At 56.6% G+C, this 12,023-nt stretch overlaps 2 protein-coding genes across 4 annotated transcripts in view; one reads left to right on the forward strand and one right to left on the reverse strand.

Annotated features, from left to right (window-relative positions):
- STAP2 (signal transducing adaptor family member 2) overlaps positions 1–5,217 on the forward strand; it is a 14,406-nt gene extending 9,189 nt beyond the window's left edge. Inside the window, exons 5-12 of the mRNA XM_017847149.1 lie at positions 807–1,083; positions 2,217–2,286; positions 2,375–2,477; positions 2,582–2,647; positions 4,010–4,180; positions 4,268–4,360; positions 4,731–4,805; positions 5,063–5,217. Coding sequence (XP_017702638.1) covers positions 807–1,083; positions 2,217–2,286; positions 2,375–2,477; positions 2,582–2,647; positions 4,010–4,180; positions 4,268–4,360; positions 4,731–4,805; positions 5,063–5,127 — 920 coding nt within the window. The 3' untranslated portion in view covers positions 5,128–5,217. The remainder of the gene's footprint in view (positions 1–806; positions 1,084–2,216; positions 2,287–2,374; positions 2,478–2,581; positions 2,648–4,009; positions 4,181–4,267; positions 4,361–4,730; positions 4,806–5,062) is intronic.
- A 212-nt stretch (positions 5,218–5,429) lies between these two features.
- The window catches only part of FSD1 (fibronectin type III and SPRY domain containing 1), a 15,020-nt gene continuing 8,426 nt past the window's right edge, over positions 5,430–12,023 (reverse strand). For 2 of the 3 annotated variants that reach the window (XM_017847221.1, XM_017847220.1), the window contains 6 exons: positions 11,143–11,241; positions 9,914–10,073; positions 9,479–9,558; positions 6,038–6,289; positions 5,839–5,927; positions 5,430–5,742 (listed from right to left, as the gene is read on the reverse strand). In XM_017847221.1, the coding sequence (XP_017702710.1) occupies positions 5,632–5,742; positions 5,839–5,927; positions 6,038–6,289; positions 9,479–9,558; positions 9,914–10,073; positions 11,143–11,241 (791 nt within the window). In that variant the 3' untranslated portion in view covers positions 5,430–5,631. The remainder of the gene's footprint in view (positions 5,743–5,838; positions 5,928–6,037; positions 6,290–9,478; positions 9,559–9,913; positions 10,074–11,142; positions 11,242–12,023) is intronic. The other variant, XM_017847222.1, reaches the window with a different exon arrangement.

Consider the following 12,023-nt stretch of genomic DNA (forward strand, 5'->3'; position numbering starts at 1 on the left):
TGGGGAAGGGGGAGGGGGCGTTAAGGCACATGCTGGGAGGCAGGGCAGGATCTCCAGAAGCGGGTCTAGGGGCCTAGAGGACTGGAAGGGTCTTCAGAGGCGGGGCCTAGGCCTGAGGAGTGGGGACAGGGTCTGGGGGTGGTCAGTTTAGGTGTCTAGAAGGTGGGGCTTCGTCTCCGGGGAGGGGTTATTTGTCGGAGAGTGTATCCAGGACCCCAGAGGCGGGGCCTGGATTGGGGGCGGAGCATTGTCTTTGTGGGCGATTCTTGGTGATTACGGAGGCGGGCAGGGCCTCCCGGGGCCAGAATTAGGAGCCTGGCTGGACTCGGTGGCTCGTGCCTGTCATCTCAGCGTTTTGGGAGGTCGAGGCGGGAGGATTGCTTGACCCCAGTTCGAGACCAGCCTGGGCAACATCGCGATACCCCGTCTCTAAAGAAAAAAAGAACAAAAAAAAACCCGGTCGGGTGCAGTGGCTCACGCGTGTAATCCCAGCACCTTGGGAGGCCTAAGCGGGCAGATCATCTGAGGTCGGGAGTTCGAGACCAGCTTGAACAACATGCAGAAATCCCGTCTCTACTAAAAATACAAAAATTAGGCGGGTCTAGTGGCGCATGCTTATAATCCCAGCTACTCGGGAGGCGGAGGCAGGAGAATCGCTTGAACCCGGGAGGCGGAGGTTGCGGTGAGCCGAGATCGCTCCATTGCACTCCAGCCTGGGTAACAAGAGCGAAACTCCGTCTCAAAAAAAAAAAAAAAAAGCCACAAAAACTAGGAGCCTGGAAGGCCAGACTGTGCCTCCGTGGAAGGGGCCTGGGTCTGGAGAGCAGGGCAGGGTCTCCTGGGCCTAGGGGATGGGGACGGGGCTGGGTCTCAGAGGAGGCGGGGTTTACGTGCGGAAGAGCGGACTTGGTCTCCGGGGTCCCAAGTGGGTGACGCGGCCCTCCACAGGTGCTTCCTGAAGGTGAGCCGGCTGGAGGCACAACTGCTCCTGGAGCGCTATCCCGAGTGCGGGAACCTGCTGCTGCGGCCCAGCGGGGACGGTGCTGACGGCGTGTCGGTCACCACGCGGCAGATGCACAATGGGTGCGCATGCGCGTCTCGGGAGCCCTGGGTGGGGAGGAGGGTGGGCGCAGGGGCGTGGTCAGAAGCAAGGGCGGAGCCCTACCGGCTAGTGGGTAGGCCTGGGAACGGAGCCAGAGCTGAGAAGGGCGAACTGGGGGCGGAGTCAGAGCTGAGCTGGGCGGATTGGGGGAGGAGTCAGAGCTGGGCTGGGCGGGCTGGGGATGGAGTCAGAGCTGAGCAGGGGAGACCGGGGGCGGAGTCGACCTCAGCAGGGGAGACTGGGGACCGAGCTAGAGCTGAGCAGAGCACACTGCGGGCGGAGTCAGAGCTGGGGTGGCCGGGCTGGGGGGCGGGGTCAGCGCTCCGGGATCGTGGGATCCTGAGGCTGGCCTTGCCCCAGGTACGGGGTCAATGCCTGGGGAAGAAGGTAGAGCCCAGGCAGACCCCTTTGCAGGAGGAGTCAGGTCTTGGGTTAGGAGCTGGGATTCCCTGCAGGTGGAGTCAGACCCCTCGGTTAGGGTCGGCTCCTCCGGAACGTCAGGTACGCGGGGGCCAGGTCTGGGCCACTGGAGGGGATGAAGTCAAATCCAACGGTGGGAATGGGCTTTTTGGGCAGAGTCAGGATCTATGGGTGGAGTCACGGCCATGACCCTTTGGAAGTTGAATAGGGCTATGGAGGCGGGGCCACCCTGGGGGCGGAGTTAGAGCCTTTCGCCAAATCCTCAAGCCCAGTCCAGGGTTGGGCAAGGCGATGTAGAAGGTGGAGTCGGGGCCAGGGGGTGGAGCCACTACAGGGGGAGGGGCCTACCTGGGGCGGAGTCTTTAGGGCCTGGTTCGCCCTAGGCGCGGTGCCAGAATTAGGGGCTGACCTTTCCTAGGCTGTTAGTCTGGCCTGGTCCCTCCCTGGAGGTGGTGCCAAAACTAGGGGTGGGGTCTTCTGTGGGGGTGGGTCGGTTCAGTCAATGCTCCGGGAGGATAGAGGGGCTTAGGTCCTTCACAGGGTGGAGCCAGTCAGTGGCTGGGTCTTCTGTGGGGGCAAAGCCAGTATGGACCTGTTTCTATTGGGGGCGGAGCCTGGATTCGGAGCGGGGCCTTCCCTGGGGGGCGGTGTGGGAGCCTGGGCTGAGCCACTCACTCGCTTTCTGCTGGTGCAGGACGCACGTGGTCCGGCATTACAAGGTGAAGCGGGAGGGCCCCAAGTACGTGATCGACGTGGAAGAGCCGGTGAGCGTTGGGCCGGGGTCCCTAGAAGTGCCTTTGTGGGGTCGCCGTCCCTTACCCAGCAGCCTGACCCCTCCCCATCTGCCCCCAGTTCTCTTGCACCTCCCTGGACGCCGTAGTCAACTATTTCGTGTCGCACACCAAAAAGGCGCTGGTGCCATTCCTGTTGGACGAGGACTACGAGAAGGTGCTAGGTGGGTGCGCCTTCGGGGAGTTCGGGGTCCCAGTCCTCACCTCTCCCGCCCCCGCTTGGACGGACGGGGCCGCCCCTTCCTCCAGGACGCCTTCTCTGTTCCAGGTTACGTGGAAGCCGATAAGGAGAATGGCGAGAGTGTGTGGGTGGCGCTCTCCGCCCTGGGCCCAGGTGACGCCCCCTCCCCGCGGGCCGAGGTGGGAGGGATCAAGGACCCCCGATTCAGCCACGCCCCTTCACTCAGCTTGGTGGCTGCACCGCCTGTGTCTGATGTTGTTCCCAAAGTTGCAAGGACAGAAATGACTCAGACCCTGCCATCAGGGTGTGTGTTGGGGGAGAGGGCGGGAGTCCCAGCTTGGGACAGAGCTACCCACAGACACTCTCACCCTGTAGGGTCGAATTTGGAGGAAAAACCTGGGCTCGGGGGAGGCGCCTAGAGTTCGGGAGAACATGGGGGCAGAGCAGGGAGAGCTTCCTAGAAGAGTGGGTCTTTGTAGATGGTCCCAAAGGATCTTCTTAGGTAGAAATGGGCATTGAGGGGGTCAGAAGGCGCATCCGGAGAAGCAGTAGCCCCCCAGAGACCGGGAATCAGGGTGGCTGTTGGGAAAGAGGTGGGAATCGGTTCTGTTTATGGAGTGAGAGGAGGAGGCAGAGAACACACTAGAAAGGAACGTAGCGTGGGTACTCTGGTCTTCCCTGGGCTGGGCGTATGCAAGGACCCCCAAGTGCCATATCCACACACACATGCATGATTCATGAACTATGGCCACCTGCCTAGCCAGAAGGTGACATACACTTGTGTGGGTACAACAGATCCACACATGCATGAATACACATGTCTCCCGATTCCAGTCACATACACACGCTATGTAGCACAAATACACCTGTCTCATGCCACAATCACGTGTGTACACATAAATGCAGACGCATCCATGCACAGGCACAAAATCGGACATGTGTAGATACATGGGCATAACACACTCATCTAGACAAGGACTAAAGCAGCTACCTTAGCAGGCGTGCAGAGTCACACATGTATACACACAACAGGCATGTTTGTACAAACCTGGTATCCAGATTCAATTAGTGTACATGCATATGCCATACAAAGACATATAGACCTTTTTTTTTTTTTTTGAGAAGGAATCTAGCTCTATCACCCTGGCTGGAGTGCAGTGGCGTGATCTCAGCTCACTGCAACCTGTCCCTCCTGGGTTCAAGCGATTCTCCTGCCTGGGATTACAGGAGCCTGCCGCCATGCCAGGCTAATTTTTATATTTTTAGTAGAGATGGGGTTTCACCATATTGGCTAGACTGGTCTTGAACCCCTGACTTCAGGTGATCCGCCCACCCCGGCCTCCCAAAGTGCTGGGATTACAGGTGTGAGCCACTGCGCCCAGCCCAGACAGACTTATACATGGGGGCACACAGACTCACAGGGACATATGCATGTCTCCAGGCATGCACACGGACCCCCCACCAAGGTGTCCCTGTATGACGTGGGTCTTGACAGTGACCACCTTTCCCCATCAGGTCCTGCACCCTGCACAGGTGGCCCCAAGCCGCTGCCACCTACCTCTGTGCCTGTGTCCAGCCAGGACAAGCTGCCCCTGTTACCCCCACTGCCCCCACTACCGAACCAGGAAGAGAACTACGTGACCCCCATTGGAGATGCCCCAGTTGTTGACTATGAGAACCAAGACGGTGGGTGGGGAACAGAGCTGCTGAGAGCTGGGGGCTGGGGAAGCAGGTGAACAGCTGATGTGACACATTACACTTTTGTCCACGCAGTGGCTTCCTCTAGTCGGCCGGTCATCGTGAAGCCAAAGAAGTTGCCAAAGGCTCCTGCAAAGCTTCCAAAGCCACCCGTTGGACCCAAGCCAGGTAGGGGTCCCCCACAAATCCCGCCCTCACCTGATGGCAGGCCAGCCTCAGCCCGCATCTGTCTTTGTTGTTTTTGAGATGGAACCTCACTCTGTCGCCCCAGGCAGTAGTGCCATCTCAGCTAACTGCAACCTCTGTCTCCTGGGTTCAAGTGATTCTCCTGCCTCAGCCTCTCAAGTAGCTGGGATTACAGGCACCTGCCACCACATCCATCTAATTTTTGTATTTTTAGTAGGGAAGGGGTTTCACCATGTGGCCCAGGCTGGTATCGAACGTCTGACCTCAAGGGATCCACCCACCTCAGCCTCCCAAAGTGCTGGGATTACCAGTGTAAGCCACCGCACCTGGCCTCATCTGTCTTCTCTTCCAGAGCCCAGAGTCTTTAATGGTGGCTTGGCCAGGAAGCTGCCAGCCAGCTCAGCCCAGCCTCTCTTCCCCACAGCTGGTAAGGGGTCTGTGGGGTCAGTGCGGGGCAGGTTTCCCAGGCGTGTGACCATGCAGTCACACAGGGCCTCACACTCTGAAGCACCCTGTCTTTTAAGGCTCTGCTGTCTCTGTCTTGAAATTCCTAATGCCTTCGAGCACACTGTCATGTTGCATGGGGCCCTGCAAATCTGTAGCTGGTCCTGGGTGGCTGTCAGTGGGCAGGGCATGGACTGGGGATCCCTGGGCCAGCTGCAGCTCCCGGTCCTGAACCCCCAGGGCTGGCGGACATGACGGCAGAGCTACAGAAGAAGCTGGAGAAGAGGCGGGCACTGGAGCACTGATTCGGACACGCCGGGGACCAGTGGGCCAGTCCCAGGGCATGGCCCAGTGGCCAGATTCTTTCTCCCAGGATTAAAACTCTGACCCCAGGACCCATGTGTCTGGTTTGGCTTGGGGGGAGTAGGGGACGAGGGCTCCGTCAGATGTCTGCCTACGGATGGCCCCATTTACTCCCAGTGACCCTCAGCTCAGTGAAATCTACCACCGTATCCTGTGAGAAAAGCCCATTTTACAGCCAGGAAGGCTGAGGTCCCAGTGCCACAGAGCAGAGAGGACCGCCCAGGCCCAAAGAACCAGCACCGTGGCCTGGCCTGGCCAGTGTTTGACCTTTATTAAGAGGTGAGGTGGGGCGGAGGGCCCGCCAGGGTGCCCACTCCCTCTTGGTGACCCTCATCCGGAGTTAAGGCTCCAAGCAGCAAATGACAGAGGAGGGTGCCTGGCTCCAGCAGCCTGGGCCTGGCAGCGGCTCCCCCAAAAACACCCCAGCTGGGTGGGTGCCTGGGGGCCTAGGTGAGGCTGGTGTTGGAGCTGCTGGTAGCACTGCCTCGCTTTTGCAGGCAGCGCACAGAACTGGGGACCTGCAGGCCTGTCGTCACCTGGAAGCTGCCACACCATACCTGAGGGAGAGCAGGAGGAGGTGGGAGGGGCTCAGCTTCGAACCCCAGTGCCCAGTACCACCCTCTGCTCCCCCTGGGCCGCGGAGGGCAGCTCACCGTGAAAGCAGGCAGCAGCGGCTGTGTGAACCTGGTCTTGAAAGTGTGCAACACTTGTTTGGTGCGGGCGTTGTAAAAGGACAGGAGGCCTGGGGTGGGGGGGCAGAGTGACAGTGGGAACGGTCAGAAGTGGGATGGTGGAAGAGGGAGGGGACTCAGGCAGGGGCAGCCAGAGATGGCAGCTGGAGCTTGGGGTCACCTTGGTGGAAGTCACAGTGCACACCCAGGCAGTCGGGCACGGGGGCGTCCAGCACCTTGACCTTGTTGGCGTGCTTGGCCATGAAGCTGACCTGCAGCCAATTGTTGACATGCAGGCACCAGGAGGCGGCCGTCTTGCCCAGTTGTTCGAAGCGGCCCAGGCTGCGGTAGGCCACGCCCACACCGAACGCCTTGCTGTCCGGCTCGTAGCGCACCTCCCAGTAATGCTCCCCGCCGTCAATCAGCGTGTCCCCTGTGGTGCAGGGCAGGAGGGGTGGGCAGGGGAACTGGATAGAACCAGGCCACAGATGCCCTTCCACAAAGGGCCCGCCCCCAAGGTGCTCCCTACACCACAGCTGCTCCCTTCAGATACCCCTCAGGTTCCTAGCTGTACCCCCCAGATACTCCTCAAGTTCCCATCTATTCCCCCCAGACACTCCTTGGGCCCCAGCTATTCCCTCCAGATACTCCTTGGGCTCCAGTTATTCCCCCCAGATACTCCTTGGGCTCCAGCTATTCCCTTCAGATACTCCACTGTCCCTGCTATTCCCTCCAGATATCCTCAGACCCCAGTTATTCTCCCCAGATACTCCTTGGGATCTCAGGTAATACCCCCAGATATTCCTGAGAGTCTGAGCTATTTCCCCCAAATACTCCTTAAGTCCAGCTATTCCCTCCAGCTACTCCTCAGTTCCTGCTATTCCCTCCAGATGCTCCTTGGGCTCCAGCTATTCCTCCCAGATACTCCTCAGTCCCAGCTATTTCCCCCAGATACTCCTCAGTCCCAGCTATTTCCCCCAGATACTCCTCAGTCCCAGCTATTTCCCCCAGATACTCTTCAGGGTCCCAGCTCTTTCCCCCAGCTACTCTTCAGTCCCAGCGATTCCCCTCCAGATACTCCTCTGTCCCAGTGATTCCCCTCCAGATGCTCAAGTCCCAGCGATTCCCCTCCAGATACACCTCAGTCCCAGCTATTTTCCCCAGATACACCTCAGTCCCAGCTATTTCCCCCAGATACTCCTCAGTCCCAGCTATTCCCCCCAGATACTCCTCAGTCCCAGCTATTTCCCCCAGATACTCTTCAGGGTCCCGGCTATTTCCCCCAGATACTCCTCAGTCCCAGCTATTTCCCCAGATACTCCTCAGTCCCAGCTATTTCCCCAGAAACTCCTCAGTCCCAGCTATTCCCCCCAGATACTCCTCGGTCCCAGCGATTCCCCTCCAGATACTCCTCGGTCCCAGTGATTCCCTTCCAGATACTCCTCAGTCCCAGCTATTCCCCCCAGGTATTCCTCAGTCCCAGCTATTCCCCCCAGGTACTCCTCAGTCCCAGCTATTCCCCCCAGATACTCCTCAGTCCCAGCTATTTCCCCCAGATACTCCTCAGTCCCAGCTATTCCCCCCAGATACTCCTCGGTCCCAGCGATTCCCCTCCAGATACTCCTCGGTCCCAGTGATTCCCTTCCAGATACTCCTCAGTCCCAGCTATTTCCCCCAGGTACTCCTCAGTCCCAGCTATTCCCCCCCGATACTCCTTGGTCCCAGCGATTCCCCTCCAGATACTCCTCGGTCCCAGTGATTCCCTTCCAGATACTCCTCAGTCCCAGCTATTTCCCCAGATACTCCTCAGTCCCAGCTATTCCCCCCAGATACTCCTCAGTCCCAGCGATTCCCCTCCAGATACTCCTCGGTCCCAGCGATTCCCCTCCAGATGCTCCTCAAGTCCCATCTATTCCCTCCAGATATTCATTGATTCCTGGTTATTCCCCCCAGATACTCCTAAGCTTTATCAACTTCCTCCAGAAATTTAATAGGCCCAGACACTCCCCAAGCTTCAGTTACTCCTTTCAGATTCTCTACAAGCCCAAGCTACTCCTTCCAGACTCCTCCAGGCCATAGAAACTTCCTTCAGTTCCTCCCCATGTCCAAATGCCCCTCAGTTCTTCCCAGAAACGAGATCATCCTCAAACCCTTGTTCCTGGAAGACTCACAGTGTTCACACAGCCCTCAAGTCCTCCTCGAGTCCAGATGCTCCCCCCAGTTCCCAGCTCTGGCAGGGTCCAGATGCTCCCCCTACTTCTTGGTTCTGGCAGAGTCTAGAAGCTCCCTCTAGCTCCTGGCTGTGACAGAGTTCAGATACTCCTCAGGACTCAAGACTCCCTCCTCCTGCTCTCTGAATCCAGATTCTATCCAGACCCCAACTCTGCGTGGAAGGCAGGTTCTCCCAGGTCTCAGCTACTGCCAAGGCCAGAAGTTCCCCCAAGGCATTCCTCAAGCCAGATACTCTCCAGGCCTCAGCTCCTCCTGGAATCCAGGTGTTCCTCAAACCTCCATTCCACTCTCCAGGAACCCTCTGAATTGGGACACCCCTTGGCTTCAGCTCTGTACACAGTCCAGATTCTCTCCAGAGCTGAGATCCTCCCCAGGCCCCATATCCAGGTTCTTGCCATCTCAGCTACTCCTTCACCCAATGCAGGTATTCCACGAGCTTCAGCTTCTCCTCATACTCTTGCCCCTCCCAGATCACAGTTGATCTTTGTATCGTATCTCAGCTCCTCTCCAGATACAAAATGAACCTCTATATACATGTCTTCTCCAGGTCTGCTCCTCTCTGATCTCAGCTACTCCCCAAATCACAAATTATCCAGGCCCTTTCCCAAGGGTTATGTCTTTTTCTGTTTCTCTCTCACAAATCTCAGCAACCCCAATGACAACTCCCTATATCTTCTGCTTCTCCCTAAACCAAACTCTCACCAATCCCTGGTGCTCCCAAGAAAATCTAGATCCCCACAGAACTATAACTTCCCCTCAGGCCCTAGCTTATCCTCATGACCCCAGCTACCCCCTAACTTCCTTCTCCCTAGATATTCCTGACCACACTGACTTCCTCATACTTTAGCCTCTTTCTCCAGCTCTATTCTGAACAGTAGCAATTCTCCTAAACTCTAGTTCCTCCACTAACTCCAGCTTCTTCTTCACAGGATCCAATCATTCTTATGCTGCTATTGACTTCTCTTCAGGCTGCTCTCTCTGGCTCCTTCACATACCCTCAGACAATCCCCCAAAACTCTTGCCTGGCTTCAGCTTCCCCACAAACCCAGCTGCTCTATAGGCAACCATTCTTTCCAGCTACTCCTCAAGTCCCAGCTACTCCCCAAGTCCCAGATACTCCATGGAGTCCAGACAATTGCCCCGAAGCTCCTGCCCAGGCACCGTCTGGTCCACAGTCTCTTCCCTTCACTCCATAAATTCTGGCTTTCCCCAGGAATCCCTTATCCCCAAATATTTCCTTTTCGGCAGTGACAGAACAACCTGTTATTCCGGGAGCAGCTTTGCTGATGGCTGCCTGTTTCCGCAGCCAAAGGCAAAGCTTCTCCCTCAGCCCCCACCATTAGGCCCCTGCCCAAAACTCCCCTCTCCCCTTTCTTCTCCCCTTCCTTACCCAGCACTGTGTAGGACTCAGCAGTGAAGCGGTCCCGTCCCCCACGACCTGACGGCATCCTCTTGGGAGATGGAGTACCCCTGTGGTGGGCAGGCTCAGGAGACTCAGTTCAACACTCATCTCTCCCAGGGTACGGCTCCCCTAGTCCACCCCAGCCACTGTGGATGTTGGGTCAATCTCTGGCAGTATTTGGCTCTTTCCATACATCGAGCATCTCATGTTTATGTCAGAATATGCCTGTGCCCTCTGTCATCTGGGAAACTCCTATTTACCCATCAAAACCCCACTCAAAATCTCCTCTCCCCTCATTCCCTCTCTGGGTTCCCCCAGCCCCAGGTCCCCTCTCCACCCCAGCTGTGGCCACACTGGGCTCTGTGTCCATGTCCAGATTGATCTTCTCCACCAGAGACTTAGGGAGGGGAGGGGGCAGGCTACCTGGCCGGGGAATTGATGGGCGATGCCGTCCGCCCCTTGCCATCTTTCTCGCGAGCCTTGATATCCTGCACCTTCCCGCCCATAGCGTCCCACTCCACGGAGAGATCATCCACCCGCAGGTTCTGGTGGGATGTGGACGCATCCAGGCGGAACATGAACGCTGGGGCCGGGCAGACGTGGGAGTCACAGAGATGGGGAAACCCGGAGAGACACAGAGAGAGACAGAGAGACAGTGACCAAGACAGACCAAGACAGGAACAGAAAATCAGAGAGCCGAGGAGACAAGGGTCCAAGACGGAGACAGAGAGACCGACAAAGGCTCAGAGAGAGACAGATATAGAGACAGACCAGCAGAAAGACAACAGGAGAGACAATATGGCAAAGGGCAGAGGGGACAGAACATGGAGCCAGAGGCGTGAAGGCCGAGGGTTGTGGCCTAAAGGCCTCCCTCCCAGGTCTGGAAGCATTTTGTTTTTTTTTTTTTGGAGACAGAGTCTCGCTCTGTCGCCCAGGCTGGAGTGCAGCGGCACAATCTCGGCTCACTGCAACCCCCGCCTCCTGGGTTCAAGCAGTTCTCCTGCCTCAGCCTCCCAAGTAGCTGGGACTACAGGTGCCCGCCACCGCACCCAGTTAATGTTTGTATTTTCAGTAGAAACAGGGTTTCACCATATTGGCCAGGCTGGTTCCGAACTCCTGACCTTGTGATCCACTCACCTCAGCCTCCCAAAGTGCTGGGATCACAGGCGTGAGCCACTGCGCCCGACCTCTAGTGGCATTTTCAAGCCAATTGCACTACCCTGTGCTTCCACGGAGGACTAATCCCAAGAAAGGGTCTGGGCTACAGCACGAGGGAGTTAGGCTAGATTTCAGAGGGACTTCCTAGCAGGGCATGCGAAGGTGTCACTGTGAAAGGCTCTGGAATCGGTCTTCACTACTCAAATCTCATCCCCAGCTCTACAGAAGACTTATCTATTTTTGGGCAAAGAGAGGGTGTGTGTGGCTGTATATAAAAACCATCGAGATATACTGGGGTAAACCTCAGACGCAAAGGACAAAAACAGGGTTATAGCAGACACTCAGGCTAAGGAAGCCACTGTGGACAGAGCTTTGAGCTTCCTGGCAGCCAGGGCAATAAAGTCGCCCTGCTTTGGGGATTCTCATGGTCTCTGGGGGCCGTGGGAGGAAGGGGCCAGGGAGTCAGGGGTAGGGCAAGGGTAGAAGCCAGTCACCTGGTGTCTCCAGAGTCACCGGCTCAGAGAACTCTCCTGCAACTGCCTTGTTACAGGCCTTCACGCGGAAATTCATGTATTTCATGTCAAACTTGAGACCTGGGAGGCAAGAAAGGCATTTCAACACTGTGTATTCCCTGAGACTCTGAGTCATGGGTTAAAGCTGTCATGTCCCACTGTGATTCTCAACGCCATTCAAAGAACCACCTTATAAACATCTTACCTGGCCACACGCAGTGGCTCACGCCTGTAATCCCAGCACTCTGGGAGGCCGAGGCAGGCGGATCACCTAAGGTTGGGAGTTCGAGACCAGCCTGACCAACACGGTGAAACCCCATCTCTACTAAAAATACAAAATTAGCTGGGCATGGTGGCGCATGCCTGTAGTCCCAGCTACTCGGGAGACTGAGACAGGAGAATTGCTTGAACCCGGGAGATGGAGGTTGCAGTGAGCCATGATCATGCCATTGAACTCCAGCCTGGGCAACAAGAGCGAAACTCCATCTCAAGAAAAAATAAAAAATAAAAAATAAACAAACATCCTATCCCTGAGAAACCATCCTTGCCCTCCTCTCCCTGAGGGGCTATGAATTACTTGCCTCTACCTCCAACCCACATACACCAATCAGGATGCTTTAAGATCCTGTCACAAAATACAGAGATTTGTACTGCACGATTGCACTCCAGCCTGGGCGACACATTTATTTGAGATTCTGTCTCAAATAAATAAATAATAAAACATAAAAAATTAGTCTGGGTGCGGTGGCTCACGCCTGTAATGTCAGCACTTTGGAAGGCCGAGGTGGGCAGATCACTTGAGGTCAGGAGTTCAAGACCAGCCTGGCCAATATGATGAAACCCTATCTCTACTAAAAATATAA

The sequence above is a fragment of the Rhinopithecus bieti genome, unplaced genomic scaffold (genome assembly GCF_001698545.2).
Source record: "Rhinopithecus bieti isolate Rb0 unplaced genomic scaffold, ASM169854v2 scaffold_28055, whole genome shotgun sequence".
Classification (NCBI taxonomy): Eukaryota; Metazoa; Chordata; class Mammalia; order Primates; family Cercopithecidae; genus Rhinopithecus; species Rhinopithecus bieti.